Source organism: Mus musculus, chromosome 13, assembly GCF_000001635.26.
Source record: "Mus musculus strain C57BL/6J chromosome 13, GRCm38.p6 C57BL/6J".
NCBI lineage: Eukaryota > Metazoa > Chordata > Mammalia > Rodentia > Muridae > Mus > Mus musculus.
In genome coordinates this window covers 22,001,836-22,019,030 of record NC_000079.6, presented here as the reverse complement: position 1 = coordinate 22,019,030, position 17,195 = coordinate 22,001,836, and the positions used below count along the sequence as shown (strand labels likewise).

Genomic DNA, 17,195 nt, shown 5'->3' with positions numbered 1-17,195 from the left:
ATAAAGAACTCTCAAAGGTCAGTGACAGGAATGCCATCCATGCAGGGCACCATGATGCCAGGCTGTAATTCCAGCATTCGAGAATCAGGGGACGAAGATCTGGAGTTCACCATCATCCCAGGACTTGCCTGAAAAAGTAAAAATAAAAATGAGCAAATATTTTAGCACACACAAAAGTATGCATACAAGAGCTAAATAAACAGAAGAGAAGATGCTTAGCTCTTTAGAAATACAAACTAAAGTCACTGAAATGCCTGGATGTTTAGCTTAAAATAGCAACAGGCAGTAAAGATGTGGACGATTGAACATAAACACTCACTTGCTGCTGGTATGTGGCTTTCAGAAACAACTAAGCCTGCAATGCAAAGGTGATAACAGGACATTCAGAACACACCCCACTGTGGAGAAGGACAGGCGCATATCCTTAAAACCACAGTAGCCAAAGAGTGACAAACTACAGCCACCAGGCCCAAAGACAGTATCATTACACACAGAGATGCTCCAATTACACTTCTTCACCTCTCAAACAGTAATCAGACCAAGAATATTTGGTCCTCCCCTCTTGTGCTCCCTTTTTTTAGAATAATCTTTGATCATTGGACTGTCTCCTACTCATTTAAGTAAGTTGAAAATCCCATTATTTGTTGACTGATGTTTTCCTAAACTTTCTGGCTAAACCCTCCTGTGAAGAATGATCTGACAGCCTGCTCTGAGGCTGTCCTACTTCTGGCCTACCTGCAGGATCCCGGAGAAGCTTAATCCCAGTGGAGAGCTGAGTTTCTTTCCTCCTTGATTCCAGAAGAGGAAGGACAGGCCGGGTTTCACTTCCTTTCACTTCTCTCAACACTGAAGATGGTTCCCACAGCGTCTTCTCCTGGAGTAAACTGTCAGCAGAATCCAAGTTTCTCTAGATGTAAAGTAGACTTAGCCTCCCCATCCTAATAGCCTAAAAGTTCCAAAAGTGCCTGCTTGTTCAAGAGGTAAAATGAAACATTCAAAAATTCTAAGTTTGCATAATAAGGAATGCTTGTCCCTTAGGAGAGAAGAGGATTGCATGTTTTAGCAAGAGGAGTAAAGCTTGAACGCACAAACGTGTATCTTTTTGAGTTTTAAGTCCTCTAAGCCAGGCAGCAGTAGAAATACTGTATTCTGTGACACTGTTCTAGATTATAAATGTAAGCTGAGTGGTTATGAAGTTGCATCTATGAAATCTGGAGTTAGGTTTAAGAGCATATGCAAAGGAAACAAAGCCTTATGGTGCTGCTTAAAAAGTAAGAAAGAAAAGCCTCATATTGGATTAAAACAATCAGACCTCTGTATATTAATGAAATCCCAGCCTGTAAAATCAAAAGTGAGTCCCACTTACGCTAATATATAGCCGAGGGTTTTAAAACATATTATTCTATTGTTCTTGCGCTATACAGTAGAATCATTTGTGGATTTTATTTTTTTTTTAATGCTTGTCTAAAGAGTTTAAATATATGTGAGGCTGAAGAGATGGCTTGGTGCTTAAGAGTGCTTGCAGCTCTTGATTCTCAGCTCCCGTGTTGGGTAGCTCACAAGCACCTTTTAACTCTAGGTCCATAGTGTCCAGTGCTCTCTTCTGGCCTTCCGTGGGCACTACACTCAGATATACATACATGTACACATAAATAAAAACTTTTAAGTTTTTAGAATTTAAATACTCATATATAGCAAAAATTAATAGAAACATATATAGGTTCACATATGTAAAGAAGTTTAGAAATAGAGATTTGGATATGTGAATAATAACAGGTATAGAGCAGATATAAGAACGCTTTCATATCTGCTGGTGGGAGCTACACTGATGCAATCATTCAGGAAAGCACCCCAAAACTTTATAATCAAGTTTAGAATATCTATATCTAAATGGTTGTGCCCACCTGTAATCCCAGCACCAAATCAGAAGGATCAAGAGTTCAAGGCCAGCCTTGGCTACATAATAACTTGTCTCAAAGAAAAAAGTTCCTTTCTTCTAGTTATCTAGATATTCTTCTAATTTGGTATGACTCTTACACCCAATATTCAAAGAAACAGAGTCATGGGTAGGAAGATATTAATGGTAGCATTAATATTGACCTTTCTAAATCGAATTCAACTTTGGTGCCATCATTGGATAAGGAAATAGCTAAAGAGTGGTAAATACTATGCAGCCATGAAAAGTAACGGAGTACATGTGACTTAGAAAGTCCAAAAACAACGTCACATAGTAAGAGTCCCCCTTACTCACGATCTCTGGGCTTCCGATGCTTTTACTCCTACTTTGTCATCCTTCGGGTTTGTGTGTCAGCAATTTTCAACACTTCTAATGTTCTGCATACTGCAGCAAAGATAGAGCAAAGTCTCTGTTCAACCTGCCATCATTATAGCTAGGTTTAGTCTGCTTTACTGTGTGATTGTCCATCACTGGGGAACAAAGATGTGGCCAAATGGTTCTGTAATATACACATATTTATTATCAGAGCATGGATATTTGTTCATTCATAATTGCTCATATTGGATAAAGTTTTCCTGTCCTGACTTGAGACTTCTCAAACACTTATCTCTTACATCCTCTTTGCAAACAATACCTTGGCCTTTTGTGTCAATAGTCAAGAAAGCATCTCCCTAAGCAGTTCTTGAAAATGTTGGACTGAAACCCAGTCTGGTCTTTTAACCTAAGTACGGGAAGGTAAGATAGGCTCATTCAAGCGGAAAGAGGAGCATACAATGCGTAAAAAATTTCCTTAAGTAAAATTTGCCAGGAGTCGACCTGAGTTTCTCTGCCTGGAGTTCGTGTAGAAGGAATTGAAGCTGCATAGGAGCTTTATCTGTTTCACGGTTAGTTTTGGGGCTTTCATTTAAGCTGTTGAATTTAAAAATCTAAAGTATGTAAATATTAGGGTCAAAAGTATGTAAATAGTAGACTCTATTTTTTTTTTTTTTTTTTTTTTTTATTATATATAAGTACACTGTAGCTGTCTTCAGACACTCCAGAAGAGGGAGTCAGATCTCATTTTGGATGGTTGTGAGGCACCATGTGGTTGCTGGGATTTGAACTTCGGACCTTCGGAAGAGCAGTCGGGTGCGCTTACCCACTGAGCCATCTCACCAGCCCTAGACTCTATTTTTAATTAACCTAGAAAAGCAAAGCACACCGCGTGGGTGTTTCCGTAGTGTAGTGGTTATCACATTCGCCTAACACGCGAAAGGTCCCCGGTTCGAAACCGGGCGGAAACACGTTATATTTTTACAAATTCAGAAACTTTATTCTTAAACCAAAGACTGCCAAAGAAAAAGACAGCAGAAACGCAGCGTAGGTGTTTTGTCCTGGTAGAGAGGGTGACTCATTCACAAAGATGAGCAGACAAACTCATCTGAAACAGACACCGGAAAGCGAAAGGACATTTCAAGACTTAGGGCTTAAAGAGACTTCCAAACTAAGGAGCGCCGGTGGCAAGTGAGCTTTCTCCAGATTTCTTCCAGTCATTTTCAGGTTTGTTTCTATTCTCAGGCCTCCATGCTGTCTTTTGAAAGACTCAAAACAGTCTGGCCTGGAATTCACTCTGCAGTCCTGGGGAGCCTTAAATGAGCGGCAACCCTCCTGCCTCAGCTTCCTAAAGTGCTAGGATTACAAGTAGGAGTAACCATGCCTGACTTCCAAGCCGGTTTTCTATCTTTTATTTTGCTTTGTTCTTTGTTTCTGTAGCTGTTGTTTGGGAGGACGCGGCGGCATACCCTGACTAAACGCTCAGGATGCATTACCTTGCTTTCATCCCTGTAGAGACAAAATTAAAACAAACAATGCAAAACCGAGCATACTCATTTTACCCTTAGCTGAGTTGAGCCCTTAAGCTTCAAATATCGTTCCCCCTAATTTTTAAAAAATTTGTAGTTTTCATACACACTTTTCATAACTAGTTTATTTTTATTCTAAATTCGAACAATAACTAGTTTTCCTTGAACGATAACTGCTGATATTTTTTTTAAGGGTGAAGAAATGCTTCTCCCCTCCTGTGTTGTGTGTGTGCATTTGTTCGGTGAGCACGTGAGCAATAGGAAATCAATGATAATGATCATACCAACCGAAGAGGTGGGCTATCAAGAGAGCAGTCAGGGGCAGGCAAACCTCTTATCGAAGCTCACAGGAACGAACGTTAAGAGAAGCTTCCACCCTTTGCTCTCTACCATCGCACCAAAGAAAGAAGGTATCCTGGACCCCAGTCCTAGACAAAGGAACATATCCTGTAGCACACACACAAAGTAAAAGTACGCAGACAGTAACTGGACATCGTGGCCTCGAGTCGCCGCGGAGAAGGGGTGACTCTGAGGACTCCGGGCGGGAAATCATGATAAACTAGCAGTCTACCAAAAATCAAGTCAGTGCACTGGAGAAAGCGAGAAGAGTGCTTAATTGCAGACCACCTACCTATCTCTGACCATGGCTCTGCACCAGTGCCCTAGCATCACGCCCTCCGCCTTCTCCCAGGATTTTGTGGGATCCGGGACTACTGCTCCGGAGCCTGAAGAGGACCAGTGAGGGAGAACCTCCTGGTGAAGTCACACCCGCGAAGCAGAACAACAGGAAAAGCTGTCACTTGGTTGCCTCATTTTCGTAGTTCAAGGCTACAACCTTCAGAATATTTAAATATTTAACTCCTTATCCATCTCCCTCTCTCCTTCCTCATATCCATTATTGTTTGTTGTTGCTGTAGCTGTTGTTGCTTTAATATATTGTTTCCAGGAATTTCCTGCCCCTACCAAGAATTTTAAAACCAAACACTGCTACTTGGCAGCTTCCCCGTGTGTGTGTGTGTGTGTGTGTGTGTGTGTGTGTGTGTGTGTGTGTGTGTGTGTAGTCAGGCACGTTGATTTCTGAAGACATCGTGTCCGATCCAACCCTCTCCCCAACTTCTTCAATGCCTGGAGATCCTAGTCCCCTCTAACCTGTTCGCTAGCCTTTGTGAACCTAAGCTGCTCCACTTTGAAGATGACCTTGTTAAAGTAATCAGAATATCCAGATGTCTGGCCCGGTCTTTGTCTCTCCGTTCCCGTCCTGTCATCTTCTGCCCCCTTTCCCCGCGCGCCCCCAACCTCTGGTGATTGCTTCCGTTTGAAACAAAACGAAACAGATTTTTGTATGAAAATAAAGTGTGGACAGAGTCCTTGGTGTGTTCCGTCCTTGTCATGTAAGTAGCTTAAACCAGTCAGTCTTATTTGCAGGAGGCGTTGGAGTCTGAAAAAGGGACAGCTACCATTATCGAGAGGGACAGTGGCAGTAGGACGATGAGGGAGACTTGCTTGAGGTAAAGGTTTTGTGAAATTTACAATCTGCTCTAGTGAACATAATCTGAATCTGAGTGAATTTTTTTCCTATTTTGAGAATGTCAATATTGCAGACAGATTCATAAGTAATGATCAAGTCTTCTCGCTGTATATTTCTAAGAAATGTATCTGGTTTGTATGTAAATGCCACCAATAATTTGCTTGATATTGACCCTGAATGGAGTCCCTTCCCAGCACCAGTTTCTTTGCTCTGATCCTAGTATGATCGATCCAGTGCTGGTACTGACTCCCTTCAGAACAGATCGCAGTGAAGAGTTCCCTACGTTCCATCCTCATTTCATCTTCAAACTCTTTTTCCAGCATTTGTTGATTCCTAGGGTATATTCTTCCATCTTAGTCCTTCATTCCACTCCATGGAAATGAAAAGTATGCTGTACATTCTCCTGTAAGATTGTCTTGAAAGTTAGGCTTCTTCTTTACTGTAAATACAGCATTATTTTATCCTTATAAAAGTAAAGTATTGTATCATCTTGAGATTATTGAGCAGATGATAAATTCTGAATAATTTGATACAATCATTGTGAAAATTTAAATGCAGGACATAAACATTTATTTTATTAAAAGATTTATTTTTTATTATTTTAATTTTAATTTATTTTAATTGTGTGTGTGTGTGTATGTGTGTGTATGTGTGGGTGTGTGTATGTGTGTGTATGTATGTGTATGTGTGTGTATATGTGTGTATGTGTGTATGTGTGTGTGTGTATGTGTGTGTGTATAACGAAGAAAACTCATCCAAAGCTTTGTGTGATGATGTATGCTTTTAATCCCAGAACTCCAGAGGCAAGCTCAGGCTGATATTTGTCAGCTCTAGGCCAGCCTGGTCTACAAAACAGGATCAAGGACAGCCAGGGCTGTTATACAGAGAAATAGAGAAACCCTGTCTCATAAAACAAAAACACTCATATAGGAGTAACACTCTATATGCCATAGGAATTCATGTGAGACCAAGGGAGTCAGACTTACCAAGAACACCATGAGCTATGGATTTTAAGCAGAGAGACATGATCCCTTTCTAAACCACTTATTCTCTAGAGTCTTTAATGTTAGTTAGCCCTCCCCATACTCCTTCCTCCACTTTGCCTCCTCCAGCCCCTTCATTTAGCCCTTTCTGTTCTTTATTTCTATATCTTCCATTACTTGTGCTTTGTCCCCTTCCCCTTGAGACCCACCTCCTCTGACCCCTCCCTGTTTCCTGGCCTCTATAGGTATTAAACAAATGTCTAAAGATTCAAATCTATCATCCACTTGAGACAAGCATGTTGGTCTTTCTCTGTCTGGTTACCTCACGCAGAATGACTGTTTCTAGCTTCCTTGACTGATTAATAAATTTCATAATTGCAGGTTTTTTTTACAGCTAAATAATATATCATGTGCAAATGTACCACACTGCATTTCTACTCTGGGTGGAGTAAGATAAAATCACAAAGTAGTTTTAATTTACACTTCCCTGATAACTAACATTTAAATTTATATTTAATTTACATTTCCCTGATGGCTAACATTTTTAAAAATTGTTTCTCAACCATTTGTATTTCTTCTTTTGAGAATTTTGTTTAGTTTCATGCCCCAATTTTTAATTAAGATGTTTTCTTGGCATTTAGATTTTTTTCAGCTTTTTGAGTAGTTTAGATTCTAATCCTCTTTCAGATGTATAGCCAATAAATTTTCCAATGTTGTAAGGCTGCCTCTTTCCAGGTAGAGATGATCCATATGGTTGTTGAAAGTGATTGTCGGAGGCAATGGGAGGTACACACTTTCCATCGAGTGCTTCTAAAGGAAGGTTTAAGCTGCTTTTTATGATGCTGCATTAGACTAGAACCCACTCTCGGTGAAGCACAAAGACTATATCTTTTCTACCTGTTATGTCCCCTGTTTTTATGTTTCTGTTCAGGACCCTGGGTTCAATCTTCAATGCTGAAGAAAAAAATTACAACAAAAAAGGAGAAGTGTGGAAAGTGACAGAATACAGTGTTTGTGGATAGAAAGTCTGGGAAGACTTAGCTGACAAACCTGTGAACTACAAAACAGTTCAGTGCTGCTGGAGCACTGAGCCCAAGAGCAAGGGGCTTGACATCGAACTGTGACAGCAACAGTGGCTAGGTTATAGGCAGTTTCAAAGGCCACTTTCAATGCTCTATATTTTACTTTGAGTAAGGTGGGGAGTCAGGAGTGTGTCCTGAACCATGGAGAGAATGGCTGGTCTCATATTTAACAGAATCTCCTGTCCGCTAAGTGGAAATGACCATGTGGCAGAAAGAGGAAAACCTTTAAGAGGTTTCTTAGACAGGTCAGTGAAATGGTAACCAGAAGGGAGAGCACTGAATTTGAGAAGTTGTCAAATCTTTAATACAGTTTTAAAGAATATCTAGCAAAATTCATTGAAGAATTGTCACAGCCCGGCGATGGTGGCACATGCCTTTAATCCCAGCACTTGGGAGGCAAAGGCAGGCAGGTTTCTGAGTTTGAGGCCAGCCTGGTCTACAAAGTGAGTTCCAGGACAGCCAAGGCTATACAGAGAAACCCTGTCTCAAAAATCAAAAACAAAAACAAAAATGAAGAAGAAGGAGGAGGAGGAAAAGGAGGAGGAGGAGGAGGAGGAGGAGGAGGAGGAGGAGGAGGAGAAGAAGAAGAAGAAGAAGAAGAAGAAGAAGAAGAAGAAGAAGAAGAAGAAGAAGAAGAAGAAGAAGAAGAAGAAGAAGAACCCTAACCCTCTAGTTAGAGGGACAGCAAACTGTATATAAAGTATGTATACTACTTATGATTCTCATACAGAATGCATCCATTAGAATACTTGTTGCTCTTAGAGAAGAGCCAATTTTGCTTCACCTACATGGTGGCTCACCATCATCTGTAACTCTAGTTCTAGGGGATTTCACATTTGCTTTTGACCCTGGGCACCAGGCACAAACATACTGCACGCATATGCAAATAGGCAAATCACTCATACACATAATTTTTAAAAATCTAAATTCTCTCACAGTGCCTTGAAAGGAATAAAACATCAAGCTAGAAGAAGGATAAAGATATTTACCTTTGGCAATTAATTTTTTTTCTCCTGTATCCCATGCTGCCTCCAACTTGCTATGTGTAACTGAAATTGACTTAACTTCTGTTCCTCACCTCACCTCCTGAGTGATGTGACTACAGATGTTCCAGTCTTGCATTAGCACACCTGGCTACTTCAGTGCTAGAGATAAAATCCAGGGTGCCATACATACTAGGCACGCATTCTACCAACAGAACCACATCCCAGATCATTGTGCCTCTGAAAAAAACGATAACCATCTTAGAGCTTTCTGAGCATTAAAGATTAAGGGGGCAAGTCCTGTGGATTTATGAAGAAATAGCAACTCACGGAGAGGACAAACAGGGGTAAGAATTCTGAGGCAGCATAAACCCACTGTGTTCATACACTGTACAGAGTTTTAAGGAAAGAGTGATAGGGCTGTAGGTCAGAGAGAGTGGTGAACATGATATGGGAAACCTAGAAACAGTTAAGGTAAAAACTTGGGATCAAAGAACAAAAGGGAAACTGATTCTTTGGACAACCAAGGATGTGCTAAAAGGCAGAGAGGAAGGACTAATAAAGAGTAAAGGGAAACTGGGCGTGCAAGAAGAGGTACTAAGGAAAACGGGAAGAAACCGGAGGAGGGTAAAGTATAAATGGGGAATGGGAAATCAGAGGGGAAAAGGCTGATTGTGGCAAGGAGGAAGGAAGAACCAGAAGAGGAGATGCGGGGGGGGGGGGCGAGGGAGCTAGGGGCAAAGAGTATTGCCATGTCATCCAGCCTCTACAGACTCTGGCGTCTGGCTATGCGTTAGCAGTTACTACTGACGCTGAACCTGCCAGGAGAGGCATCCCAAATGAAACAGGAGCTCCTCGTGAAATACAAAGCCCAGCCCTGAGGACATATTATAGGTTCTCAGTGATGGACAAAAGAGCAGAGTGCCTGGAACACTTCCTAACACAGAATACTGGGGAGAATGGCAGTCAAGGCTCCATGGTTGGGATTCTTGCTTCTGGTTTCCCTCTGGGGACTGTCAACTCCAGGTAAGATGAGGTTGAGGGTCAAGTATGGAGACTTACAGAGTCCAGCCTAACACCGATGCCTTCCTGTTTCACAGCCTTGCTTCTCAGGCGCCTGAGGGAACACATTCAGAAGTTTCAGGAGAGCTCTAGCCTACACCCAGGCTTTGGACTAGGCCATGGTCCTGGGGCTGTCCCCAAACAAGGGTGGTTAGAACAGCCACTGGATCCCTTCAATGCATCTGACAGACGAACCTTCCTGCAGGTGAGGCGAGTAGAGGGGGCCAATGTCCGCTGCACTGTCTTGTCAGTCTGTAACCCCAGCTCCAACCCCAGTTCCTTGCTTTCTACCCTGCCCTGCACACCTGTAATCCTAGAGCTTGAGAGGTGAAGACAGGAGAATTGGGTGTCAAGGCCATCCTGGGCTGCATAGTGAGTTTGACGCCAGTGTGGGTGACATAAGACTGTCTCCAGGGTGGAAAAAAACCCAGCCAGTTTTAACATGTAGCAGAACTCCAAAACAGCCTTGAAACCAGTAGTGACAACGGGTGTTCAAAAATCACAAGAAGCAATAAACAAATGTACCGCTCTTCATTGCCCTCTCTGTATATAACCTCCAACAGTCGCCACACTGTTCCTGAATCAAGCTGCTCACTACTTACTTTATAAGGACTGCTTCACAAAATAGCAGAGGCCTCCCATGTACCAGCAAACTCCCTCTGTCCTGAGGATTTAAAAATAAAAACATCTACTATTTTTTAAGGAAAAATACTTTATTACACACACTACAAAACACAGCAAGCTGGGCAGTGCATTCCAGGGCCTCTAATGTCTACCTTTATAGTTATGTGCTCTAGACAAGCCCAGCTAGGACGCCACTAAGTAGATGGGGGAAATCTTGGAGAAAAGGCTGGAGTGAGGAGGAAGAGAGTCAGGATGTTCACTGACATTTCTTTTTCCTCATCTCCACACCTAGCGGTACTGGGTGAATGATCAACACAGAACTGGCCAAGATGTACCAGTATTTCTGCACATAGGAGGCGAGGGCAGCCTTGGGCCTGGCTCAGTGATGGCAGGTAAGACGCGAGCAAGGTGTGGACCAGGAAGGGAACGGCAGATGACAATAGTGAGACCTGAGAAGCTCCGTAGCTCATTTTCAACTCACATCCACCTCTCTACCATGCGCTCTCCACAGGGCATCCTGCGGCACTGGCCCCTGCCTGGGGGGCCCTGGTGATAAGCCTAGAACACAGATTCTATGGTTTGAGTATGCCTGCTGGGGGCCTGGATCTGGCCCTGCTTCGCTACTTGTCCAGCCGCCATGCGTGAGTGGGGAAGGAAGGTGTTTGGACAGGAATGTTCTGTTAGTATCCACCGCTGTGTCTTAATCTTTCTCTGTGTTCTTAATCTTTCTCTTGTCATCTCTAACTCTTTCTCTCCCTGTTTTTATCTTTCTCTCACCCTCCATTCTCGTCTTTCTATCCAAAGAATGCTAAAGCGCTCACTGTGGGCTACTATTCCAAACCACCAGAATCTCTTAGCGGCATTATCGCCATATCCTCTGTGACTGCCCTTGACTTCCACGTAGAGAACAGGAATCCTGTCTCAGCATAAATTATTAGATCAGGACTCTCCAAGCTCATTCCTTACATCTGCCGATGCTCAGAAGAAAGTCTTTATAGGAGCCACAGGGTTTCCAGTTAATTCACACTCACACAGTGTAGCTCAGCTACTCCAGTTCTTGCTGACAGTCTTCAAGCTTTGGAGTGCTTCCGTCTTCAAGGAGTGGCCTTCTCCCAGACACTTGTCTCTCTCCTTCTGTGTACCTCACTTTTGTTGCTCATCCCCATCACCTCTTTCCCCAACTTCTCACCTGCTTTAGTGTTCTCCACGAGCCTTATCTCTTCCTTTTCACCTAGGCACCTCTCTTCCTCTATCGGTCTCCCTCCTATCGATCTTGTTTCCATCTCTTTGTGTCTCTCCATCTCAGTGTTCTCAGTAAGCTCTACTGGCTTCGAATGGCAGCTACTCACCGACTGAAAACCACCTCAAAAAAGACGAGGAAGAGAAAGGATGTTATATCCCGGTATCTTTCTCCTTTCTTTTTGAGTTTCTCCCAGTCCTCAGTTCCATAGCCCATCCTGCCTAGAGCCCTTCTTCTTCTGGGGCGCCCTCCTCGACTGCCTCTGGCGTCCCTCTATTTTTTGTTTAAGTTTTTAACCTAAGGCGCTAGGAAACTTTTCCGTTCTCACCTGAAATGGGTGGGCCTTCTCCCTTGGCCTAGGCAGAGAGAGTTACCGGAAGGAACCTTGGGCCCAGCTTAGGTTTTGGTATCATTCTACACAGTGGCCCCCAGGAGTGTAAGGTTCGACTTTGGCTCCTTTGCAGGTTGGCTGACGTGGCTTCCGCTCGCCAGGCGCTCTCCGGCCTCCTCAATGTGTCTTCTTCCAGCCCTTGGATCTGCTTCGGAGGCTCCTACGCTGGCTCGCTGGCGACCTGGGCCCGGCTGAAGGTCCTCAGAATTCCTCGGGTGGGCGGGTTTGGGGAAGTCGGCCTGCAGGGTCCCGACCAGAGGTAGCGCGAGTGTACTACCACGCTCCTCCCTAGCCATGCACATCACTGGGGCCGGAGAGCGACACCGAGCGCAAGCACCGCTTCTTGTACTAGGCTGACGCTCCTCCTTTCGTAGTTCCCCCACCTAGTCTTTGCCGCCGTCGCCTCCTCAGCACCGCTGAGCGCTGTAGTGGACTTCTCCGCCTATAACCAGGTAAGAGCTCAGTGGCAGCGGGGAGGAGGCAGGGGTGGGGACGGGGTCTCCCCCAAACCTGCAGTTTCCGGACGTCCTTCCCGCGTGCCGCAGGTGGTGGCCAGAAGCCTGACACAAGTCGCCATAGGAGGATCATTGGAGGTAGGCGGGTTGTAGAGTGTGGAGGAAGGCGAGGGAACCAAAAGAGTTCGGGAAAATCAGGGCAGAATGGGGACCAGCCTTAGGACAGCCAGGTTGCACAAGACCTTAGCCCAGGGACGCAGTCTGGTTTTGCAAGCTGCTGGAACTGAAAACTGAGGAAGCTTCTAGAGAGGAGGGACCCTGTCGGGATGAGTGGGGATCCAAATCAGAGGGGAAGGGAGGGCTGGGCTAAAGAGAAACCAGTAGAGGGCGGTTCGAGGAGGGGCGTGGTGGGTTAGGGGTGGAGTCATCGAGGGCGGAGCTCTAGTGAACTCTGTCTACCTGAGTCAAAGTCAGAAGCTAAGGAGGATGCGGGACACTGGGAGGGAAAATTTAGAGGACAGGGAGTGAGGTTGGGAACCTCCCCAAGAAGATGCAGTTCCAAAGAAGGAAAATCAAGATCCCCCCGCGAAAGTCGCTTCTCGCTTTCCGAAGTGTCTGGCGGCGGCCTCCACCGCCTTCACGGAGGTGGAGCGGCTGCTGCGCGCAGGCCCGGCGGCTCAGGCTGTGCTGAGGGAGGAACTGGGCGCCTGCGGGTCCCTGGACCTTACGGAAGACCAGGCGGAGCTGCTGGGAGCGTTGCAGGCGCTGGTGGGCGGCACCGTGCAGTACGACGGGCAGGCGGGAGCGCCGCTAAGCGTGCGCCAGCTCTGCGGTCTCCTGCTCGGGAAGTGGGGAAACCGCAGCCGCTCCACGCCCTACTTGGGGCTTCGCCGGGCTGTACAGGTAAGCCACCCGGACGCGCTTGTAAGCCAGAGACTAATGGGCCAAAGCTGAGCGTCCACCTTCACCGAGTTCAGACGACCGAAATCCTCCTCTTCGCCTCAGATTCCTTATCTGTAATAATAAGGCTTGCATGTCTCATCCAGCTGATAGTAAAATTACCTTATTAAGTAACCAAGAGCTAAACACACAGTATACAAATGTAGAGACCACAAGATTACTATCTCTTCTATCTTGTTATGTGGTCTTGGCAGCAGCAGTGTCTGGCAAACAGCTAGTGCACAACAGTATTTATGACTGAAGTGTTAGGGAGTTCTGAGATTAGACTTAAGGAGTGCCCCCCCCACACACACACTCACACCCGTTCTACAGTTAAAATTTCGCCATCACTTTTCCTGCTCTAATTCTGGACAAGGTTCTTTAAGAACATGTCGCAAAATTTATTTCATTAGTTTCTCAGGTGAAAGCCACTATTAATACCCCACTTACAGAAGAGTGAACAGGTAGAACGGTTGCCTCTTGCCTGGGATCTCACAGATGATAAAACCTAGGACATGGGTTACAAGGACCCCCTCTGGTGGATGTCCACTGACTACTAACACCCAGAAAACCCTCAAGAACTTACCCTTCTCCTCATGCTTTACCTGTAGTCCTACTATATGCCGGTGGCCCTGGCTTACTAGGAGAAGAGGGAACATGCAGCTATATATAAATGGGTGAACCTATACGTTCATGTATGTATTCTCCTCTAGATAGTCTTGCGCAGCATGGGACAGAAGTGTTTAAGCTTTTCCCGGGCAGAGACAGTGGCACAGCTGAGCAACACCGAACCGCAAGTGTCTGGTGTGGGGGACCGGCAGTGGTTGTACCAGACATGCACTGAGTTTGGCTTCTGTAAGTGACCCACCTAACTCCCAAACCGAAGCATCTTAAAGATGGTCTGAACTCATGGTCACAACTAGCTGACCTTCTGTAACTGCAAAAGTGTCTGACTGGAGCAAGTAAACAGCCACCTCCTATGCTACTCTCAACATAAAATGGACCCTCCTTCCTTGTGCTTCCTGTATTCTATCTTAGAATATCACTAGCCTTTCTCACTGGGCTAGAGATTGTGCCTTGTGCCTCTTTCCCGTTGTCTGGATGTCCTGTCAAGCACCGAGTCTTACACACTTGCAACTTGAACAAGTTTTCAATCTTCCCATTCTCTACTTCTTACTCTGTGGTCCTGACAGAGGTGCCACACACTGCTGCTGGAACCCAGACTTCTTCGGTCTCAAAGCTTGTACTTCACCTGTGCAGTCTGACTTCTACACCATGGCCAGAGAAATCTCCCTAAATATGGGATTGCATTTCAGTGACTCAATGTTGTAGTTGCCGGGCAAAAAATACAGGATGTAGTTTCTAAACTACAGAAAAGAAACAAAAATGATGCAGATTAAAAACTCATGCATCACATGTACAAAAGTAGTGGGGAGTTTGTGTATCTAAATATAGGTATCCTGTATCATTTGTCAAATTTGGTCATTCCATCCCAGAGGAGCTAAGCCTTTGTTCTCTTTTTGGGGACAGAGTCTTACCAGGTAGCCCAGGTTTACCTTCAACTCACAGCAGTCCTCCTGCTTCAGCCTCAGAGTGCTGACATGACAGGCATATGCTACCACACCCAGATCAGAGTTGAATTCTACATTCTTCCTACACTTTCTGAAGACAAGTGAGGGTAGTGGCATGAAATAAAATGTCCAAATTCCATTTTCTGTCTGTGTGCTTTTGGACAAACTTGGGCAAGTGCCTAACTGTTATTAGCCAGGTTCCACATCTCTAAACTGAGAATAATAACAGTACTTTTCTTACTGCTGTTATAACACAGCTTTGCATATTTTGGGCTGCCCAATGCACCAGCCCCCTACAGCTTAGGAATTTGGCACATCCTGTTCAATGTACCAGAGTGATCCATTTCCCGTTTTGTAGGGTTTGCTCATCTTCCTGTCTCACCTCAAGATACCCTTCCCTCAATATCTTGCATCATCTCTATAGATTAAAAAAAAAAGTCCCACTTCTGTTATTCTGTGTTCTTTAGTACATTCTAATCTGCTAGCATTCCATGTCCCCTTCTGAGTGCTATAACAGCAGAACATGGAACTATATTGGTTGCCACTTTCTGCCCAGTATTGCCCAAGAGATGTCTGAGTGCATTGTAGGTGCTCAGCAAATGTGAAGGAAGGAACTCATGTGAGGTCAAGGAAGTATGATTTACCCAGAACACTGTGAGATATGGGTTTTTAAGCAGCGTGGACATGATCCAATTTGAGAAGCAGTCATTCCAGATTCTCCCTCCCCTCTAATCCTTTGCATGTTCACTTTTCTCTCTTCCGGGTTGGTTATTTCTTCTTTTTGTTTGACTTACCCATCCTAACTCAAGGCCTTCTTCTTGCAGAATGCCCTCCCTGGGCCCATGTGTTCTCTCTAAGAGCCCTACCTCCTGTCCTTTTCTGTCACAGCCCTGTCACTTGGGAATGTAATGATCTGGGATGTGGGTCTGTTGGGCAGAACTGTGAACTCACGAGGTCACTACTGTGGGTGTTCTAAAAATTACTATTGGAGAAGAGCAGGAGGCTGTCTATATGTATTCTTTACACTTCAAAATATTCTCATTCCACAGATGTCACCTGTGAGGGTCTTCAGTGTCCTTTTTCCCAGCTCCCAGCACTGCCCTTCCAGCTAGAGCTGTGTGAACAAGTGTTTGGCCTCTCACCTGCATCTGTTGCCCAGGCTGTGGCCCAGACAAACTCCTATTATGGTGGTCAGAGCCCTGGAGCCACCCAAGTACTGTTTGTTAATGGTGAGTGTACCACCAGGGCCTGGCTCTACAACATTGTAGTCTCAGTGCAGTGCCATCCTCTCCTTTCTTTCCAGGAGACACAGATCCTTGGCATGTATTGAGCGTAACACAGGACTTAGGACTGTCTGAGCCAGCCCTTCTAATTCCTAGTGCTTCCCACTGCTTCGATATGGCACCTATGAGGCCTTCAGACTCTCCCAGCCTCCGCCTGGGACGTCAGGTAAGAGAAAAGATCCTGAATGTTTTATATTCTCACTCACATACTTATTTGTATAACTCATCTTTTACTGGTGCTGAGTTCTGACTCCAGAATGTTCTCCATCTCTTCTTCACAGAAAATCTCCCAGCAATTACAGGATTGGCTCAAAGATATAAAGAAGAGCCAGAGTTGATGTGGGATCAAAACCCAGCCCTTTGACAGTCCCATCACAGGAACTGCATCCTGGCATTTTTCTTCACTGTAGAAGAGAAAACAGCTGTTTGGAAGGAGGAAGTTCCTAGACGTGGGACTCAGTGCCTGTTCTGCCTGCTTGTTCTCAATTTATCTTCATTGCCAACTAGAAGTTCTTTGTCACGGATTAGTATAAATGTAGGCAAATGATTACTGTCCTTTGTAGGTAGTGATATTCTGTATGGTAAATGTCAGGGGAATGTGGCTTTCCATGCTGGAGCCGCCTTCTCCCAGATAAGAACCTGGCTTAAATTCTGTCTCTTCATTCTTGACTGGCACCTACTGCATAGAACTCTTCACATCCTGACTCTGTCTCTCCTGAGTTTTAGTCTGTGGTAGTTGAACTTCATTGTCAGCCTACCTGAATTTAGAATCACATGGAAACATAACCCTGGACTGACTGACTACCTTTGAGCACGTTTTCAGTAAAGTTATACTGAAGAGGAAAGACCCGCCTGAAATGGTGGTAACACCCATTACTGAACTCCCAGCTGAATAAAAGAAATGGTGAGCACCGGCATTCATTTCTCTCTGCTGTGACTGTGGGCATGATGTGAGCAGCTGCCTCACAGCCCAGCTCGAATACCTCTGCCACTGTGATGGGCTGTATTCCATAATGCGAGCCAAAGCAAGCCCCGCCCTTCCCTCAGTGTTTCCTGTCACTTATGTGGTCACAGCTCTAGGAAAGGGAACCAATAGTCTGTCCCTGCATTCTGTGTGTTTCCGTTTGGAGGAAATGGGAGGCTACACAAACCTCCTCCTTCTTTTGATCTTCCTTTAGTACCTTCTTTACTCCCTTCTTCTCCCCACAAGCAAATGTCACCACTCTCCAGTACTCTAGCTTCTTGCCTGAAAAGTC

General features: G+C 44.8%; 1 protein-coding gene and 1 non-coding gene across 2 annotated transcripts; both read left to right on the top strand.

The window, feature by feature from the left end:
- The first annotated feature begins 3,167 nt into the window (after positions 1 to 3,167).
- n-TVaac3 lies at positions 3,168 to 3,240 on the top strand. Its single transcript has one exon. It is a non-coding gene; the product is annotated as a tRNA-Val (tRNA).
- Positions 3,241 to 9,289: 6,049 nt separating this feature from the next.
- Positions 9,290 to 16,855, top strand: Prss16 (protease, serine 16 (thymus)). The gene is made up of 12 exons (NM_019429.2): positions 9,290 to 9,400; positions 9,475 to 9,641; positions 10,353 to 10,452; positions 10,572 to 10,701; positions 11,765 to 11,888; positions 12,066 to 12,143; positions 12,237 to 12,284; positions 12,759 to 13,049; positions 13,799 to 13,940; positions 15,706 to 15,885; positions 15,960 to 16,105; positions 16,221 to 16,855. The coding sequence occupies exons 1-12, from the start codon at positions 9,334 to 9,336 to the stop codon at positions 16,275 to 16,277; spliced, it is 1,530 nt and encodes a 509-aa protein (NP_062302.1). The 5' UTR covers positions 9,290 to 9,333; the 3' UTR covers positions 16,278 to 16,855.
- The last annotated feature ends 340 nt before the right edge of the window (positions 16,856 to 17,195 follow it).

Excerpts from the sequence above, each read along its gene's own strand:
- Prss16 (NM_019429.2), top strand. The coding sequence starts at position 9,334 with ATGGCAGTCAAGGCTCCATGGTTGGGATTCTTGCTTCTGGTTTCCCTC. Across the intron at positions 11,889-12,065 it reads CGACCTGGGCCCGGCTGAAG|TTCCCCCACCTAGTCTTTGC; the intron begins GTCCTCAGAATT and ends CTCCTTTCGTAG. Across the intron at positions 13,050-13,798 it reads GGCTTCGCCGGGCTGTACAG|ATAGTCTTGCGCAGCATGGG; the intron begins GTAAGCCACCCG and ends ATTCTCCTCTAG.